Source organism: Anser anser (genome assembly GCF_964211835.1).
Source record: "Anser anser genome assembly, chromosome: 27".
Lineage (NCBI taxonomy): Eukaryota > Metazoa > Chordata > Aves > Anseriformes > Anatidae > Anser > Anser anser.
In genome coordinates this window covers 2,882,006-2,894,642 of record NC_139748.1, presented here as the reverse complement: position 1 = coordinate 2,894,642, position 12,637 = coordinate 2,882,006, and the positions used below count along the sequence as shown (strand labels likewise).

Below are 12,637 nucleotides of genomic sequence, written 5' to 3'. Positions count from 1 at the left end.
CGTAGCTCGTAATCAAACCTTCTCGCAGAGCGCTGTAAACGGCGCCGCCATCTCCTCATCTGCCCGGGGGCGAGGGCTGGGCTGGGGCGATGGGTTGCGGGGGGGATTGCGGGGGGGATTGCGGGGGTGACTGATTGCGGGGTGATTGCGGGGCCGGATTGCGGGGCCGATGGCTGAGCTGTGCCCGGGGCAGGGGCGCGGCGCTTCCCAGGAACTGCGGCGGGGAGGCGGGGAGGAGGCCGTGCGGGAGACGAGGCCGTGCCCGGTGCCCTCGTGTGCTTGTTTTTATTTTCCATTGACGCGGGGACACATCCAGCGAGGGTACCGCGGGAGACGCCCCCGGGGCGGGCGGCGCCGCTCGGGGGGGCGGGCGCGGGGCGGGGGCTCCCGCAACCGGCTCCGCACGCCCCCTTCTTGTTCGCCCACGGAAGGAGGGCGAAGGCTTCCCAGGCGCCGGGGCCGGGCTCAGCCAAGCCCTTCATTTTCCTACGAAGCCGGAAAATTCGCCCGAGGCCGGCCCGGCGTCCGCCCGCCCCGGAAAGGGCCGTGCCGGCGGGGTGCGCTGCGCATCACTCCGACGGGCACCGGCACCCGGGCACCGGCACCGGGATGGGAACGGGCACCGACACCGGCGTGGGGCTGCTGTGGCTCTGCGCCGTGCTGCTGGCGCTGCCCGGAGCCTGGGGTGAGCGGGGCTGGGGCTGCCGGGGGTCTGGGGCTGGAGGTGGGGGGCTGGAGGTGAGGGCTCTCCTCGGCTTGTCCCCCGCTACCCCCCTGTCCCTCCCCAGGTGACTGCCAGGACGTGCCGAGGTTCTCCTTCGCCGAGCCCAGCGGCCCCACCAACAAGTCGTACCCCGTCGGCTCCAGGGTGCGCTACAAGTGCCGCCCCGGGTACACGGGGGTCAGCAGCAAGTCCCCCCTGGTCGCCTGCCTCCCCAACTCCACCTGGGCATCGGACCCCAACTTCTGCATCGGTGAGTGCCCCCCGGCCGGCTGCCGTGAGCTATAAGGGGGTCATGGTGAGGGGGTGTGGACCCCAGACCCCTCTTGGGGCTCAGTGCGGGCTTGGGGGTGCTCCCCGGGGTGCTCTGTTTGGGGGTGCTGAGAGCAAGCAGCTTCCCAAGGTATCTACTTGAGGTTGCCCTTTGAGCTAAGGCACCGTAATCTCTTGGGTTCCCACGTAATTGCTTTACCACCTGGTGATACAGCACGTCTGCTGAGGCAGGTTTCCGCAAAACCAAGGTACAGAGTGGGCAGCGGGATCACTCATCCCGTGTCACAGTGATAACGCGCTCGTGCTCCCTGCCCCTTCTCCTTTCCGTTGTTTTCCTCCCCAAAACCTCATATCTTTATCAGTTTCCTGCCTCGTTAAGAGTTCTTTCATTTGTTCTGAGCCGAATTTAACCTTCAGTTCCTCCAAAGTTAATGTGTAATTTGTGTCTTTTCTGAAAGTGCCACTACTCGCTCTCGAGGAAGCGCAGGTGCCAGTGAAAGGGTTGCCTGATCCGTGACGGTCCTGAGCAGCACTGTCACCTGCGTTTCGTTATAATGCAATAAAATACAGCTAATGCTGAGCACTTGTTCCCCCTCCCCCCAGGAAAGTTGTGCCGCGAACCAGACATAGAAAATGGCAAATTTCACTACTCAACAGACCTCCGGTTCGGGGCTACAATAAATTTCACCTGTAACTTCGGGTAAGTGTTCGCACAGGCTGCTGGTGAGTCGAGGGAGCTGAGGCTGGGAGACCCTGGGGACTCTTTTAATGCCTGGGGGCCGTTTCCTTGGCAAGCACAGGCCAGGTAGGAGGTGTTCAGAGCAGGCAGCCCTGGGGATCAGGCTCCCTCCTGTTCTTATTATCAGAACAGGTTATTTTCTGGGTGTGAGATCGTGTTCTTTGCTAACTGCTTCCAACGTTGCTTTGAAAAGAAATTTGTTCATTCCTTGTTGCTCCTTATTAGTAATTATCAATGTTTCAGGTGTTTCCTGTACATTGGTTAATGCTTGGTGCGCTTTCCATCTGAGGCCCAGTGGGTGCCCTGCAGGGATGTTTGCTGTTGTGCAAAAGAAGGGGGGGGGGGGGGGGGGACAAAAAAAAAAACCAACAAGTCCAGTGGCCTGGGTCTAAGCTGAGAGGCTTTTGGTGTCCTGGTGATACAGGGACAGGAGAGAGCGGCCTGGGGTGTGCCAGTGACACCCAGCCCTGTTCGGGTCTGCTGCGCAGCCTCAGGATGGGGATGCTCCTGCGAGCTTGTACCCACCTGCTACAAGTATGAAGTTTCCTTAAACTGTGTCAAATAATGCATTTCTTTAGGTACTGAGAAAGTTGTATTTCACAGGATGGAAGGCTTTTTCCCCTAGGTTTCATCTTCTCCAGAGAATGCTACGAGAAACTGTACAGTTTTCTGGATTTCAAATTTTTTCAGTTTTTAAGAGATTCAATCTTTTCTTTTCTTAGGTACCGATTAGTTGGGCAACCATCTGCGCAATGCATACTTAATAACAATGAAGTTATTTGGGATAACGTTCCATTCTGTGAGAGTAAGTACATCTTAAATGTTCTGTGTACATCTTTCTTGAGGCTACTGCATATCCCTCGTAGTCCTGGGAGCAGCAGGTGGGTTCTGTCTTCCTGGCACCTGATGCAAATTACATCAGTCTCTAAAGAGATTACCCTTTACCTCTCCCCCAGACAAGCACTCCCTGTGAAAGTGGGAATGAAAATTAAATACTAAGGAGGATCTGTGGATGTTGGCAGCAGCTCGTGAGTCAGATCTGCAGGGCAAGCAGCTCCTGGGGCTGTTTTTCCTGGCTTTTGGCCAGGCTGGTGTGGGCCCCACATTGCTTGTTTTGCACTTCTCATCAGTCGGGCACTGCCGAACTGCTGATCAAGAGCTGTGCTTAGGATGGCTTTAGATGTGACAATGTCAAAAATACGTGTTTTCAGAGGGGAAAATAATTTCAAGAGTTTTCTTCATTTGGGCATTGTTTGTACCCAGTAGGCAACTGGCCATCAGCTGCAGATAGCTTGGATGGTCTGTGGCTGTCAGAAGTATTCTGGCCTCCTCCTCAGCAAGAGCAGGAACTGGTATCACCAGTTGGTGAAGTTGCCAGGCTACTTGGCAAGACAACGTGTAGTGCATGTGTAGTGCATCCAGAAGGACTCGTCTTTAATGTCTCCTCTTGGACAATGGCTGCTGCTTTGCTGTTTTAACACCCATTAAACAAAACTTCAGAGTCTGAAGAAGCGTTAGCATTCAATACTATAGGTTAAGATGATTGATTTAGGGCTACTTACCTGTTTTTTTTGGCTTTTCTTAGTAGTTTTTTTTAAGTAGATAGATGTCAGTTTCATATTTGATGGAAATGTTCTTGTATTTTTGCCATCACTTTCCTACGCAGTTATTCCCTGTGAACCACCTCCTGTAATTGCAAATGGGCAGTTCAGCGGTACGCAAACAGAATACACCTTTGGCTTAGCTGTAACTTACACGTGCGGTGAAGGTTTTTCTCTCATTGGAAGCTCCACGATTTACTGTACGGTGGATTCTGAGTCCAATGGAGTATGGAGTGGTCCAGCCCCTGAATGCAAAGGTAGGTGTTTTCTTTCTCTCCTTATTCTTTTTGCTTTGTTTCTTACCTCTCTCCCATGTGAATTATTTCTGTTAAGCTGCCAAATATGAGAAGGTTGATTTGAGTATAAAATGATTCCCAGACTTAATGCAGTGGTTCCGAAGTCATAGTCAGAAGCAGGGCTTTGTTTAATGGATTCTTCAGCACATAGAAAGCCACTGTAATAACCTAGATTGAACGAGAATAAGCAACACTGCCTCGTTCCACCAAAGGTAAAGCTAAAAAGATAAAGTGGGAAACTACAGCTTATGTGAAAGGGCCGAGATGCTGTGCCTGCATTCTTCCTGGCAGCAGTAACTAGACTTATTTTCCTTTTGGTCTTCCACAAAGTGTAAATGAACATGATTCATTTGTTTGGGATTCTCAGAAGTCCTTGAGAGCAGTCCTCTCCCTGCCTGCGCCCAGGGCTTTCTGCAAATGAAGCTCTGTGTGCAGTTTTTAATGGTGTCTCTGCTCACGGAGTACCTGTGGCATGCTGGGGACCTGCCTCTTGTAGAGCTGAAGGATGGCAGTTGTCACCAGAGGAATTACACGAGAAACTTCTGTAGACACTGTAGGGCTTTTTTTTTTCTTATAACAAGTATTCTTACTGATTTGTCTTCACTTCCAGTGGTGACATGTGAAAATCCAGTAGTGGAAAATGGGAAGAAGTTAACTGGCTTTGTTGAGCAGTACACATATGGAGATACAGTGACCTTTGAATGTCTTCCTGGTTATTTTATGAATGGTTCTCATACGGTTAAATGTGGTGCAGACAATGCCTGGAATCCACCTCTGCCAAAGTGTGACCAACGTGAGTAGAAACAAACTTAGATTTTGAAGCAATTGCACTGAATGACGGATTTGTGAACTACAAATGGTCCAGAAGTGCATTGAAAAGAGAGATGAAGCTGCCTTCTGCACCTGATGGGCTTGCTTCCTTCATGCCTGGTGGGGATGTTTGGCTTCCGAGCTCCGCTGTGGCTGGTGCTGCAGGTTGGGTGGGCGGCCACTGAAGCAGCATCAGAGAGGCAGAGATGCTCTCCCATCTCCACCTTGTCTCTGGCTAAGCAAACTATGATATATACGCGGGTTGAATGCAAACTGTATCCCAGACACCACAATTCAAACAGGTTAAAACAGTGTGTGCTCCGAAGCACAGTCTGCTATCGTTCCTGCTGAGCCTCTGGGCACTCTTCTGTAGCTGAGTTTGCTTTTGTCTCCAATTGTTAGGCTACTGTGGTCATCCTCCCAGCATCCCTTTTGCTGAGTTAATGGGGACTGTGAGTAGCAGCTCTCCTGCTGGAACCACGGTGACGTACAGATGTAGCCCGGGGTATGCTGCAGGAGGTGGAACGTCTTTGGAAGTCACTTGTCTGGGGAATACCAGTTGGTCTGTAAGCTCCAAGTCATGTACACGTGAGTATCTCCGTTCCTCTCCTGTCTGGGCTGACTGTACGAGTGATCTTGATGTGCTCAAAATGTTCTTTGCTCTGAAGTTTGGTTCATATCCAGCTCTGGGTTTGCAGACACACCTAGAATTTTCTTGCTGAACTCGTTTGAAGAGTCTGTGTGTAAATCTAGCATTTTGGTCTACTCTGAGGAACTGAGAACAAGCTCTGCATGCCTCAGAGTATGTTTATTGCGTATGTGGGCTGAGTGCGCTGTTTTCTGAACAAACTGAGCGGCTCCGCTCTACCTCCAGGCCCCCACAGGTCAGGCGGCTGTTCCCAGCGAGGCAGCTGGAATCGACTCTTCTGGTGGATCAGCTTTTGCTCTTACTTTGTAATCCAACATGTTTTGAGGACAGTCAGAGGAGTTGATCAGATTGTGCCATGAGCTTTACTCCTTCGTGCTGCTTGCACATAGCCTTTCTTGCTTGCTATATGCCCCGGTAAGAGGTGCTTGCGTTGCAGTCACCTTCCCTCAGGAGCCAGGCGTGCGGCTGGACGTAGGCCGTGCTGTACCTGGCACAGGCCGGTGCCCTTCCTCTGCGCTGGCTCGTGGTGTTAAAGTCACTCGTGGTGTTAAAGCGCAGGGCCGAGCCTCCTGCTGCCACAGAGGGGAGGTGGTCAAGTCCTTCCCAGGCTTCTCTCCACACAGATGAGTTTTGGCAGGGTTGCAAAACTGTCTGAGGTGTTGGTAATGTCAGACCAAGCTGAGGCCCTATTGCTTGACAGCATCACTTCAAAGCAGGTGAAGTAACCTCTTTTTCTCCCTAGGACAGCAATGTACTCCTCTCGAGATAGAGAACGGGTTTGTAAAAGGGGAAGATTTCCTGTTTGGGACAACTGTGGAGTTCTCCTGTCGTGATGGGTGAGTGGATGCCTGTTTAGACAGGCCCGCGGTGGGGATCAGAAGACGGGGGTCCCAGAGAGGCTGCCATACCCACCGGCCTCCTCCTGCCCTGGTTTCACAGTACAGCTGTGTATGAGCTCTCCAGTGAGATGAGCACATGGCCACACACGCTGACTGGTAATGTAGCAATCTTTTCAGTTCAGCCGTGTGCCACCTTCGTGCCCTTATCAAAGCAGCCTTTGGTGTGGCCAGACCCCATTTCATGGCAGTGGCGACTTCTGGTTAACAACTTGCATCTGTGCAATGGCAGGGAGGAGTGGGGAGAACTTTTCTGGGGCGTTTGTGGGAAAGCACTCAACTTCCTCTGTTTCTTCAGGTATGTATTACAGGGGTCGTCATCTGCCAAATGTGTGGCATCAGGAAATGGAGTTCGCTGGGATGTGTCTCTTCCAACCTGTAAAAGTAAGAGGAAAAACTGCACAAAGCCATTCAGACAACACCTGGAACTGCTCTGGTGGTGGGCTTGGGCTGCTCTTGTGTGCCATAACTCAATTGGCTGTAAAATTGGGGATTTCTGTACTAACTCATGCTGTGAGGCCCGAGGTGCAGTATTCTTGTACAATTCAGAAACTGTGCTGACAAACTGGAGGGAGCAAGGGAAGAGCAGAAATTGTATGAAATTATGGGTACCTACTTAATTCGATGTAATGCTAAAGTCAGGTAGTGCATAGTGTTAGAGGAAGCTGGAAATGGTGGAAACGCTGCTTCTAGTCTGATTAGGCATTTCAGTGGCTTAGTTCATGGGGAACTAAGCTCCCATGCCTGGAGCTGGGCAACCAGCAGTAGCTGAGGCCCGATAACAATCAAGAAAGCTCAAAGTATTTTCAGTTGTTTCTAGATGTATGCTTCTAGGTGTTTGTTGGTTGGCTAGAGCTCCTCCTCCTTGCGTACCTTGTGTAAATTTTCCGTTAGCAGAAGTACTCAGACACTCTTGTTGATGTTCCAGCTGCAGGACAGCTGACTGTTCTCTGTGGAGAGCCACCTGCAGTTGCCAATGGGAGGCACAATGGCACGAAGGGGGAGTTTGTCCACGGCTCCATTGTAGTTTATAAATGCAATCATGGTTTCACCCTGGCTGGAGGGTCCTCGATTTGATGTACAGTAAGAGATGAGTACAGTAGAGTCTGGAGCAAACCGTGGTATATAAGCAGGTTGAATGCAAACTGTATCCCAGACACCACAATTCAAACAGGTTAAAACAGTGTGTGCTCCAAAGCACAGTTGGCTATCGTTCCTGCTGAGCCTCTGGGCACTCTTCTGTAGCTGAGTTTGCTTTTGTCTCCAATTGTTAGGCTACTGTGGTCATCCTCCCAGCATCCCTTTTGCTGAGTTAATGGGGACTGTGAGTAGCAGCTCTCCTGCTGGAACCACGGTGACGTACAGATGTAGCCCGGGGTATGCTGCAGGAGGTGGAACGTCTTTGGAAGTCACTTGTCTGGGGAATACCAGTTGGTCTGTAAGCTCCAAGTCATGTACACGTGAGTATCTCCGTTCCTCTCCTGTCTGGGCTGACTGTACGAGTGATCTTGATGTGCTCAAAATGTTCTTTGCTCTGAAGTTTGGTTCATATCCAGCTCTGGGTTTGCAGACACACCTAGAATTTTCTTGCTGAACTCGTTTGAAGTGTCTGTGTGTAAATCTAGCATTTTGGTCTACTCTTGAGGAACTGAGAACAAGCTCTGCATGCCTCAGAGTATGTTTATTGCATATGTGGGCTGAGTGCTTTGTTTTCTGAACAAACTGAGCGGCTCCGCTCTACCTCCAGGCCCCCACAGGTCAGGCGGCTGTTCCCAGCGAGGCAGCTGGAATCGACTCTTCTGGTGGATCAGCTTTTGCTCTTACTTTGTAATCCAACATGTTTTGAGGACAGTCAGAGGAGTTGATCGGATTGTGCCATGAGCTTTGCTCCTTCGTGCTGCTTGCACATAGCCTTTCTTGCTTGCTATATGCCCCGGTAAGAGGTGCTTGCGTTGCAGTCACCTTCCCTCAGGAGCCAGGCGTGCGGCTGGACGTAGGCCGTGCTGTACCTGGCACAGGCCGGTGCCCTTCCTCTGCGCTGGCTCGTGGTGTTAAAGTCACTCGTGGTGTTAAAGCGCAGGGCCGAGCCTCCTGCTGCCACAGAGGGGAGGTGGTCAAGTCCTTCCCAGGCTTCTCTCCACACAGATGAGTTTTGGCAGGGTTGCAAAACTGTCTGAGGTGTTGGTAATGTCAGACCAAGCTGAGGCCCTATTGCTTGACAGCATCACCACTTCAAAGCGGGTGAAGTAACCTCTTTCTGTCCCTAGGACAGCAATGTACTCCCCCCAAGATACAGAACGGGTTTGTAAAAGGGGAAGATTTCCTGTTTGGGACAACTGTGGAGTTCTCCTGTCGTGATGGGTGAGTGGATGCCTGCTTAGACAGGCCCGCGGTGGGGGTCAGAAGATGAGGGTCCCAGAGAGGCTGCCATACCCACCAGCCTCCTTCTGCCCTGGTTTCACAGTACAGCTGTGTATGAGCTCTCCTGTGAGATGAGCACATGGCCACACACGCTGACTGGTAATGCAGCAATCTTTTCAGTTCAGCCGTGTGCCACCTTCGTGCCCTTATCAAAGCAGCCTGTGGTGTGGCCAGGCCCCATTTCATGGCAGTGGCAACTTCTCATTAACAACTTGCATCTGTGCGATGGCAGGGAGGAGTGGGGAGAACCTTTTCTGGGGCGTTTGTGGGAAAGCACTCAACTTCCTCTGTTTCTTTAGGTATGAATTGCAAGGGTCATCTTCTGCCAAATGTGTGGCATCAGGAAATGGAGTTCGCTGGGATGTGTCTCTTCCAACCTGTAAAAGTAAGAGGAAAAACTGCACAAAGCCATTCAGACAACACCTGGAACTGCTCTGGTGGTGGGCTTGGGCTGCTCTTGTGTGCCATAACTCAATTGGCTGTAAAATCCAGGATTTCTGTACTAACTCATGCTGTGAGGCCTGAGGTGCAGTATTCTTGTACAATTCGGAAACTATGCTGACAAACTGAGGGAGCAAGGGAAGAGCAGAAATTGTATGAAATTATGGGAAAAATGGTGATCTGACTTCTAAGTGGAGTAAAGTTTTCTTTCTCGGTAGTTACGAAATAATTGAACATTAGAGCTCTGCCCACTTAATTCAATGTAATGCTGAAGTCAGGTAGTGCATAGTGTTAGAGGAAGCTGGAAATGGTGGAAACGCTGCTTCTAGTCTGATTAGGCATTTCAGTGGCTTAGTTCATGCGGTGACATGCCTGGAGCTGGGCTACGAGCAGTAGCTGAGGCCCGGTACCAAGCATGAAAGCTCAAAGTATTTTCAGTTGCTTCTAGGTGTTTGTTGGTTGGCTAGAGCTCCTCCTCCTTGCGTACCTTGTGTAAATTTTCCGTTAGCAGAAGTACTCAGACACTCTTGTTGATGTTCCAGCTGCAGGACAGCTGACTGTTCTCTGTGGAGAGCCACCTGCAGTTGCCAATGGGAGGCACAATGGCACGAAGGGGGAGTTTGTCCACGGCTCCATTGTAGTTTATAAATGCAATCATGGTTTCACCCTGGCTGGAGGGTCCTCTATTCGCTGTACAGCAGGAGATGAGCTCCATGGCGTCTGGAGCACACCTACTCCTGAGTGCCGAGGTGGTTATCTCCTCTGCATGTCTTATTGTCTTGTTTCTGTCTTTAAAAAAAAAAAAAATCCACCTTTTTTCACTTCCTCTGTGAATCCTCGAATCAGATAATTCAGCTAAGAATTAATCTTTTTATGCTTCCTGGCACAGCTTCTGTTAAAATCTCATGCCAGCAGTGTATGCTTGTGTTGCGGGATGGGCTTGCTGGCTGCTGGAACTGCTCCTCTGTTAAAACCCAGGTGTATTTCTGGGATACATCCGTGGTGTAGGGCTATCTGTTGCTTGAATTGTCTCACGTGTGCACCAGCTTTCATTTGAGATACTCAGTGTTGTCTAGTCTGAATTTCTGCGCTGCCTGGACATTCAGGTTCACATTTTGGCTTGCTTCCTTTCCAGGTGGAGCAACCACCATCATTGTCGGTAGGTAACACGTACCCTGGATCTTTGTGCCCCCTTTCTCGCCCATCTTTACATTACTGTCTCTTAATTATTCTGCTTAAACCTGAAAAAGGATTAAGAGCCTTCCACTACAGTCTGTCACATTTATATTTTTGTTGCTCTAAGGTCATGGGAAAAAGAGGGGAGGAAGGTAAAGGTGCTACGTGCCTGTGGATGGGGTGGGAAAGGGCAAGTGAATGTGTTTGGAGCACAGATTGAAGTCTGTTGTGTCTCCTGCAGGCATCCTGCCCCTCCTCCTGGCGTTGCTGGTTATGAGCTTCTAGCTCAGGGTGCGGCCGCAGCGGGAATGCCCAGATCAGCTCCTCGGCGAGCTCTGAACTCCTACGGGTGGTGGTACGTGATCACGCTGATCCCCGTGCTCTGCATTGCCCTCTGCTGAAATTGGCCTCGCAATAGCAATCAACGAAACTTCGATGGAAAAAAGATGACCTTTACTCCCAGGTGCTCCCTCCCACTGCCCAGGACTGCTCACGCTTCTGTCTGCCGGAGCCGTGCATTGTGCTGGCAGCTCGCTGCCACCCAGCCAGGTCTGTGGCTCGAAAACCGAGCGCAGTTATCCCCACGTGAAGTTGCAATAGTGCCAAAGACTTTTGTGCTGTGCTGCTCTGGACTCAAGGAAATTGGGCACTTTAGGTACCTCTGTGTGTTCTGCTTATTAGCCCCGCTGAGGTAATGTTGTGCCCAGCTCTGGTCAGGGTTTTTGGGTGTCATAAGTGAACTGATGGGAAAAGTGTGAGTGTCTTTGTGTGAGTGATATGTACTTGAAGAAATTGTTTGATATGTATAGATTGTGTAAGATAAGTGCTCCCTGTTGGTACTGAAAGCACCGAAAACATTTGTATAGAAGCACATGTTGTAGCACTTACTTCAAGGCAAGTCTGAACCACTGTGCAAACAGCCAGCCTTACAGATGGGCAATTTTACCGGAGAATAAAACTGTGAATGCCTTCTTACAAAGAACTACTCCTCTGACTCTTCCTGTATGCACTAAAGTTAGTGCCACGGCAGATTCTAAAACTATCTCTGTGATACATCAAGGTTTTTCTCTGACTGCCTTGCAGAAATACCCTTCCTGTCGGTGCAGTGACTCAGTGCTGCTGTGGAAGTGGTGAAGCAGTCGGGTGCCTGAAAGCCCCAGGAGGAACCGCAGCAGGGTGGGTGCTCAGCAGGGCAGGTGGCCTCGGGGCCAAATGCGGAACTGGCAGCTGTCTCTGCAGATGCCACCGAACGTCAGAAAGTTGCTTGGTGTGAACCTTTTCACTTTCTGCTGAAATGCTGCCCCAACAGGAGGCCCTGGGGCTGCTGCAGTGGTGAGGGAGGAAAAGCAGGTTTGGGCTTCTCGCTCTGCTGGCGGCGGGGCTGGTGCACAGAGCAGCTGCTGCACCTGAAAGTTGGCACAGATGCACACCAAGCCAAAGCCTTAATTTACTCATCCGTGGGGAACAAATGCTGCATTTTTTTTGTGTGCTTTTCTCTCATCCTGCCAAACCTGTCCCGCCTGGTCCCTGTGCTGAGGAGGGCTGGTGAGGGTGCTGCGCCCAGCTGAATGAGGCAGCGTGCTGCGGCTGGGCGTGCTGGCCCCTGCTTGGCTTTGGCAGTGCCACAAGGACAGCTCTGGTGATGGAACCTCACACACCTTGTGTAAACTGAGGATGCGGGCTTAAGGTGCAGGGCTCTGATGCAGAGGGTTAAATGACCAGTCTGTGAGCTTTGCACCGTGCACAGGTGGGAAAGGGAAGCCTTCGAAATGTCTAGTACGTGCTTCTTTGTTTCTGCATTTTTACTCATGCTTTTCTACTAACAGGAACGTGCATCTAATTAGAGGGAAAAACGCAAAGAACAATTTCCGTCACCATGTTAGTCTCAAATAGAAAAGTTCCCCTTACCAGCAGAGCGTCATCCTGCTCAGCTGTCACTGTGGCACAGCAGAATCCAGTTTTCGGAAGTAAATCTTACAAAATAAGCAGTTACAGATCGCTGTTTCATTCATATTCATGCATTTTACATATATATATATACACATGTACGTGAAATGTGTGAATATATATTTCACTACATAGATGTGTGTATATATATGAAAAACATTACTGTAAGCCACATGAATGACCAGGTGATCAAAACAAATGGAAAGCCTAGTACCTTAGTCATGTGTTTGGTTTTATTTTAATCTCAGCACAATTGTTTCCACTGCATAGTCCAGAATGTGTCTTGCAAATGGTTTAGCTCCTGATTTTAAGGATCAGCTCGAAGTGACCTACCTTCAGCCCAATGGAAGGAACTGTAAATGCTGTCATACAGCTTACAGATGTGGTCACCAAATTTTACGGTTGAAGAGCACTTGTGTGCTGTGTTTATATGTGAATAGAATTAAGTTGTGTATAATTTAAGTTTATGATCTGAATGTGAACAATCTAATGCATATCCAGTATTGAAATGTCAAAATTGCATGTTGTGGAAGGTCTCTGTCAATAAAAAGGGTAAGAAAGACTTGAGCAGTGTACATCTTGCTGCCTCTTCTAGGCTCAGAGAGCATCCTCAGCTATGCTGCCCCTGGTCCTATGTGTGGGAGGAGGGAAATGCCCCTCTCTGCCC

The 12,637-nt window shown here is 50.3% G+C and overlaps 1 protein-coding gene across 2 annotated transcripts; it reads left to right on the top strand.

The window, feature by feature from the left end:
- Window positions 1-348: 348 nt before the first annotated feature.
- LOC310887056 (complement component receptor 1-like protein) lies at window positions 349-12,532 on the top strand. Of its 2 annotated transcripts, XM_083812488.1 has the most exons (15): window positions 349-685; window positions 789-974; window positions 1,598-1,694; window positions 2,456-2,538; window positions 3,400-3,591; window positions 4,241-4,423; window positions 4,843-5,028; window positions 5,832-5,925; window positions 6,284-6,369; window positions 7,260-7,445; window positions 8,253-8,346; window positions 8,706-8,791; window positions 9,390-9,596; window positions 9,983-10,006; window positions 10,265-12,532. In XM_083812488.1, exons 1-15 carry the CDS (start codon window positions 610-612, stop codon window positions 10,306-10,308), a joined length of 1,824 nt encoding a protein of 607 aa, XP_083668614.1. In that variant the 5' UTR covers window positions 349-609; the 3' UTR covers window positions 10,309-12,532. The 2 variants fall into 2 exon arrangements, with proteins under 2 accessions (XP_083668614.1, XP_083668615.1); XM_083812489.1 differs by lacking the exon at window positions 9,390-9,596 and having other exon boundaries at window positions 354-685.
- Window positions 12,533-12,637: the final 105 nt, after the last annotated feature.

What these genes read in the sequence shown, in the direction of transcription:
- LOC310887056 (XM_083812488.1), top strand. Translation starts at nt 610, where the DNA reads ATGGGAACGGGCACCGACACCGGCGTGGGGCTGCTGTGGCTCTGCGCC. An exon ending in TAACGTTCCATTCTGTGAGA is followed by an intron (nt 2,539 to 3,399) that starts GTAAGTACATCT and finishes TTTCCTACGCAG; the next exon opens with TTATTCCCTGTGAACCACCT. An exon ending in TCCAGCCCCTGAATGCAAAG is followed by an intron (nt 3,592 to 4,240) that starts GTAGGTGTTTTC and finishes CTTCACTTCCAG; the next exon opens with TGGTGACATGTGAAAATCCA.